The sequence below is a fragment of the Carlito syrichta genome, unplaced genomic scaffold (assembly GCF_000164805.1).
Source record: "Carlito syrichta isolate Samal-C Ts95f unplaced genomic scaffold, Tarsius_syrichta-2.0.1 Scaffold312843, whole genome shotgun sequence".
Lineage (NCBI taxonomy): Eukaryota > Metazoa > Chordata > Mammalia > Primates > Tarsiidae > Carlito > Carlito syrichta.
Genome location: NW_007256939.1, coordinates 32,747 through 39,691, shown reverse-complemented (window position 1 = coordinate 39,691; position 6,945 = coordinate 32,747). Strand labels below are relative to the sequence as shown.

Genomic DNA, 6,945 nt, shown 5'->3' with positions numbered 1-6,945 from the left:
GCCCAGCAGGTTGAGGCTGCGGTGGCCGGGAGCGGCCACTGCACTCCAGTCTGGGCGACAGAGTGAGACTCCAACTCAAAAGAAAAAGAGTATCATCCAGCACCTCTTCTACAAAAGCTAATTATCACACTCCTTTCCCTGCAGATGTGGAATACCTGAACTCTACAGTAGTATTAGAGGTGGGAAGAAAATAATAGTTACTGAGATGTTCCCTTTGCCTAGGGGGAGGTAACCATCTCCATCTCACTGAATCCTTGGTAAGAGAACAATTTACCAAACTTCTCATCCAGTTTGGATTTAAGTAAGGGAATATGTCTCCGTTTTTCTACTTCAAAAATAATTACAGTATATAATAATCCTTTTATGTTCTGAAAAGTAATCTCTGAAGTTACCATTAGCCAAAGGAACATCACGACCACTCTTTGTCCTGTCAAACATATAAAAATATTCTAACGCGAGCATTTGTCATCATGAAACAGCATGTGTTTGCAGGTGGACTTAGTTCAAATCTCATTTCTGACAGTGACCAGATGTAAATTACATAAATCCTTTGAGCTTCAAATTCTTTATCTGGTGACTGAGAATGGAAAGACCAACTTCACAGTGTAATAAGGAGATCAGATGGGGATGACCAACCTAAATCACTGGGCACAGTGCTAGTCACACAAAGAGGCTCCTCACACCCCTAGGGGGTAAGTTTGGGAGCAGGGCTTCCAATAACACCTGCCCCTCCAGCTCCATTTACGTATAAATTGTTTGTTCCACTATGGAAATCAGTAAATTGTCTTAACCATTTATTATTATTACCACCAGTAGTTTAAACTGGTATTCTATAATAGTTTATTCATCATGGTTTTCTACTACTTTTCAATGCTTGTGCCTTAAGGGATTTAGGGTTGAAATGACTGAAATTTAAATAAAGTAGTACCAAGTTATAAATTTGTTTCTAGAAAAACAATTGAAGTATGCATTTCAAAAGTGAACGTTCAGTACTTAATGGTAAAATGAACATTTCCAATGAAAATCTGGTTATATTGTCCAAATAAATAATTTGGTTTCCAATATAATTTATGTAAAAAAAAAATTTTTTAAGCCAAAAATGACCACAGTTTCTGAGTCTGTAAAACCATTTTTCCTGTCCATTATCTAATGTTTAGAATTTGCATTTCTTTGATAAGACAAATTTATTTTGATAAGACAGTATGCAAAGTATTTTAAGTACCTAGCACACCATAAAAAATTATTTAAATAATGTTTGACTTAGGTGGCATGAGCTGAAAAGAACACTCTGGATTCCTAAATTTCATACCCCATTCTTCTTATTCTTTAAGACACTTCTTAGCAGAGAAAGCTGGTGAGATGTTTATAATACATGAGGACAAATCATATCAGCATGTACTGGTATGGAGTCATCCTCTCCGAGCTGAAGGGAGGCTAGACAACATAGTTTCAAGAATGCTTAGTGTTAAATTAACTTTAGAAAGACTTTTTAAGGAGTGCCACACACTATGATAGATTACCAAAAGAGATAAAGGTCTACAGTATTCTTTAAAAGCTCCAGAAAAGAAAGTTTTGTTTTCCTGTTTTTTGTTGTCTGCTGGAGAAGGTGGAAATAAAAAGGAAAGGAAAACTGTTCTTCCTAGAAGCAGTGTGTGAATAAATGACCTCTGAGAACCTTACAGATAAACAAATTCTCTTTAAGTTAATTTTTAAAATATAAGAAAATTTCTTTATACTATCTTAATGCAATTCTCTTAAAAAGATAAAAATACAGAAATTTTCAAGTGCCTTTCAGTCTTTAATTAATATAGCTGAAGTCACAAGGCAACAAAGCTACAACACATGAAATGTGAGATATTTTGCACATTTTAAAAATAGATGACTTAACAACCTTTGAGAATTACAGTTCTATAAAGATAGGAAACTATCTTTAGGGACCTAATCTAAACTTTATTCTGGAATAAAGCCTGATGTTAGCTAATTTGCTACATTATTACTCAACAAAAAAGGAATCCTTTCAGAACATGATATGATCATATAAACACGATGTTCCAAATCTGTAACTTGAAGGATTTTTAACATCAAAACACAATTTTTTTAATTAATTGAGACAGGGTCTCACTAGTTGCCCAGGCTGGTCTCAAACTCCTGGTTCAAGTGGTACCCACCCTGATCTCCCAAAGTGCTGGGATTACAGGTATGAGTCACCACACCCAGCTCAAAACACTATTTTAGCTTGGAAAATATATGCAAATAAAACCAGGATTTGGAAAATAATACCAATATCTAAGCACAAGTTAAGCTACTGGTGTATAGAGCTACACAAGTTACACAGTTATGTTTTAAAATGTACATTGTACCAACTGCTAAAGGAGACATTACATATCCTATGGTTTTGTCCTAGACTCCCAAAACTGAAGCTCAAACAGATTTTATCTTGCAACATCATGAAGTAATTAAAAACTATACTGCCTCTGCAGTATTGAAAGATAAAATGCCATAAATTTTAAAATGAAACTATGATGAGTTCAACTGAGCTTTTTCAAACAAGCTATTATATTCTTGAAATACTATCTGTGGCCAGGTGTGGTGGCTCACACCTATAATCCCAGCATATTGGGAGACGGAGGCTAGAGAACTATGTGAGCCCAGGGGTTTGAGACCAGCCTGGGCAACTTGGCAAGACCTTGTCTCTACAATAGGTCAAAAAATTAGCTGGGCGTGGTGGCTCATGCCTTTAGTTCCAGCTACTTGGAAGGCTGAAGCGGAAATATCACCTGAGCCCAGCAGGTTGAGGCTGTGGTGGCCATGAGTATGGCAGTGCACTCCTGCACTCTAGCCTGGGTAACAAAGGGAGACAGTGACTCAAAAACGAAAGAAATATTATCTGTATAAGGACTATATAACAGCTTGGCTACATTGTTAATACAGTAGCCATGAGACACATGTGGCAAGTTAAATATAATTTAAATTAAATAGGTTGCTTTTGTTTTAAAGTTCAGTTCCTCAGTCCCACTGGCCACATTTGAAGTACAGTAGCCACATGTGGCTGGTGACGACCATATTAGACAGCACAGATACAGAACATTTCCCACTGTAGCTGGACATAAATGCCAAATACATAGCATCTCCTACTACCAAGTAACATGGGTAAATTCAAATGCTCTGGCTTTCCATATGTGGTACTATCAAATATTGTATGTGGTTTTGTATGTAATGTTTAAAAATGTACCATTTCAGCAGCAGGTACAAAAATTTTTATTAAACTATTATGTGAAAAGAGCAGTGAATGTTTTTTTTAGAGTTCGCTGTTTCATAAAAATAAATTTTTGTTTGATATAACACTTCACAAAATGAAAGTAATGAATAAAAGATATCTAACAACATTTTCAAATAGCTGAGAAATTTTGCTTTTGATGACTGCCTCCTTTATTAGATAATCAAATACAAAGAATGGTTCACTAAAGAGCCACACTCTCAAAGTGCAAATAATCTCTCTTTTAATGAGGAAAAATAAGAAAGTGTTAATAAGTATGAAAGATTCATCAGTTTCTCTTCACCAAGTTGTGGAACTATCATAGAAGCAGAGATACTAACTATGGCAGGTATCTGAAAACGAGAGTAATTATCACTTCCATTTCTGCAGAACCCTATCATTACCTCTATTGTGATTCTCAGAGCTTGCTATTTATTTTTAGCTAGTCTTCTAAAATGCATCCTCCACTTCTGGTTTGGGGTCCAATTATCATTTCACGTCCCACATAAGAAAAAGCCACTTGATCCTGTACCATTTGGTAAGAAAACATATGAAAACAATTTATTTGCACATTTTTAATATAATGCAGTCCAAATAGCACATTATCTGTAGAGTGCCTTTCTTTCTTTTTTTTTTTTTGAGTTGGAGTTTCACTCTGTCACCCAGCCTCGACCTGCTGGGCTCCGGTGATCCTTCCACCTCAGCCTTCCAAGTAGACGGAACTACAGGCACGCACCACCACGTCCGGCGAATTTTTTTTTATTCATCATAGAAATGAGGGCTCGCCAAGTTGCCCAGGCTTGTCTCAAACCGGTGAGCTCAGGCAATTCTCTCACCTGGGCCTCCCAAAGTGCTGGGATTATAGGCATGAGCCACCGGGCTCAGCCTTATACAGTGTTTTTCTTTTTCTTTTTTTTTTTTTTGAGTTGGAGTCTCACTCTGTCGCCCAGACTGGAGTGCAGTGGCCGCTCCCGGCCACCGCAGCCTCGACCTGCTGGGCTCTGGCGATCCTTCCGCCTCAGCCTTCCAAGTAGCCGAATTACAGGCATGCGCTACCACGCCCGGCTGATTTTTTGATTTATTGTAGAGATGAGGTCTCGCTGCCCAGGCGGGTCTCGAACCCGCGGGCTCAGGCAATCCACTCACCTCAGCCTCCCAAAGGCGCGGGATTACAGGCTGAGCCACCGAGCCCGGCTATACAGTGTTTTTCTAAGCAAATCAAGTAATGTACTTAATGCCACCAAATTATACACTAAAAGATGGTTACAATGGTAAATTTTATGTTATGTATATTTTATCACAATAAACAGGTATACCAAAGCAATTGTTTACATTCTGAGACTATCCATTTTTTTGTATTAAGCATAATGCTCTTCCTAATAAATTGGTTAGAAGTTTTTCAAAATAATATAACAAAACCTCATTCGTATTACAATAAACATCCAACCATATTAAAAGCTAATGATAAGAAATATATTTAAGAAAATTGTTTTATTTTCAAGGTCCCCCAATTTTTTTTTTTTTTTTTTTTTGAGTTGAAGTCTCACTCTGTCACCCAGACTGGAGTGCAGTGGCCGCTCCCGGCCACCGCAGCCTCGACCTGCTGGGCTCCAGCGATCCTTCCACCTCAGCCTTCCAAGTAGATGGAACTACAGGTGCACGCTACCATGCCCGGCTGATTTTTTTTGATTTATTGTAGAGATGAGGTCTCGCCAAGCTGCCCGGGTGGGTCTCGAACCCGCGGGCTCGGCAATCCACTCACCTCAGCCTCCCAAAGGCGCAGGATTACAGGCTGAGCCACCGAGCCCGGCGGTCCCAAAATATTTTAAAGACACAAATAACATGAGGCTACTAAATAAAAATTTGTTTCATATTTTTATGTATCACAAGCATAAGAATTTCCTGTTAAACCACTACTGCAAACTCAGAAAAAGCTTTTACCTAGCACCTATTCCAAGTTAGACACTGCAATCACTTCCTTCCTAAACTCTAATCCTCAAAACCACCCTAAAATCTGAGTACTATTATCCACCTTTTATAGAAGATGAAACTAAGGAACAAGTTAAAAAAATAAAAAATACCTATGGTCACTAAAGGTGCTAGCTAAAAATACTGAAGCGTTAGTCTGACTTCAAAGTTGTGTACATGCCACCACATCACACTGAGTCTGTGGTTATGACTCTAACCTGACATCAGAAAGGCAATCAGAAGAACCAGATTGCTAGATTGAATTTAGTCTCAAGAGCCACGAAACTTTTTATGAATTCTGATAAGCTGGCATGTAGTTGGAAGAAGGAAAACCTCCCTACATTTTCAAGAAACCCCAAAAGATACCTTAACATAAAGCTAATCTTTAAGAAAGAAACCACAGACCAACAGCCAACACCTGTTCTCTTGCTCCTATTTTTAGGAAAAATTCACAGACAACCTGCAAAAGTTGTTTCAACACAAAAGTGTAAATCCAAAAAATAAAAATCTAAACAGCAAAATCCTTCACCTTTATCTACGGTACATATTTTAATACTGGGTATTCACAACCCAAACCTGACTTCATAACAAGGTATCAAACCAAAATAAGATGCATTATGCTATTAACACTTCCAACTTCCTTGAATCCTGGCAAGACAAATGATCCCCAACCATCTAAACCCAATTACCAACTCTAGTACATTGAGTTTGCCCAGTACATGAGAGTTTAGGAAGCCCTCCACGGCATAAGGGGCCAGAGGACAGCAAGTTACACCCTGCATGTGTGACTGCAAATGAATTTTGTTCACTCCATCCCACAGATTTGTATAAAAGTGTCTCTCTTCTTGTTTGAACAAATGAAGCCCTAAGAAAACATGAGCTGACTGCAAAATGATCCCGCTTCAGTGGGAGAGGTGCAAGTACAACTTCCAGGAGGAAACTCGCTACTCAAGCCCGCAAGAAGCTGCCGCAGCCCTTCACATGCTGCGATCGCTGAAAGAAATGTCTCAAACCTGCGGCTCACCTGTGGCCTGGTGGCCATGTCAAAAGCCTGCGGAGCGCCTAGACAGAGCTCGCTAATCCTCTCCGGAGGTCTTGCTAAACAAGCTGTGGAAAACGGAGGGGGCCTGGCACACGCGTTTTCCTGGGATCTAAAACTTTTGGGGGTGCATTTACTAAAACCAGCTTCCACAAAGAGACAGAGGGACCTGGCGGCTGTTGCAGATATCAAGATCGAAATTCAATGAAAAACAAAGCCAAGGTACGCGTTTCAGTATTTATGTTTCACTCCAGTAAAAAGTTACACACACAAAGCAAAGAACCAGGTTTCCAGTTCCCCCATTCTTGACCTTCAAGCACCGCCAAATGTCAGGACCCAGGCAGAGAGGAAAAGTTTGAGCGGCTGCCCCGCCATCTGATCAACTATCTCCGGGGCAGCTGAGGGACCCCCCCTCTTCGCGGCAGGGGTATGGCCGCGCCCCCACGCCGGGAGTGGGGAGCCCTGAGGATAAAGTCTCGCCCCTCGCGAAATCTCCCCGAGGTCGGGGACCACCGGCCGCTCCCAGCGCGGGCCCCCACTCCTGTCCGGACCCGCACGAGGGTGCGGACCAGCGCCCCCCGCCCGCGCCCCCGCACACTTCCGGGCCCGCCGCCCGGGCCACCAGCCCCCTTACCGGCATCATTTTGGACCCGAACCGCATCGAACCCGGCGGCTAGACCGC

At 40.6% G+C, this 6,945-nt stretch overlaps 1 protein-coding gene across 1 annotated transcript in view; it reads right to left on the bottom strand.

The window, feature by feature from the left end:
* TP53BP2 (tumor protein p53 binding protein 2) overlaps positions 1 to 6,945 on the bottom strand; it is a 63,593-nt gene extending 56,648 nt beyond the window's left edge. Inside the window, exon 1 of the mRNA XM_008070061.1 lies at positions 6,898 to 6,945. Coding sequence (XP_008068252.1) covers positions 6,898 to 6,924 — 27 coding nt within the window. The 5' untranslated portion in view covers positions 6,925 to 6,945. The remainder of the gene's footprint in view (positions 1 to 6,897) is intronic.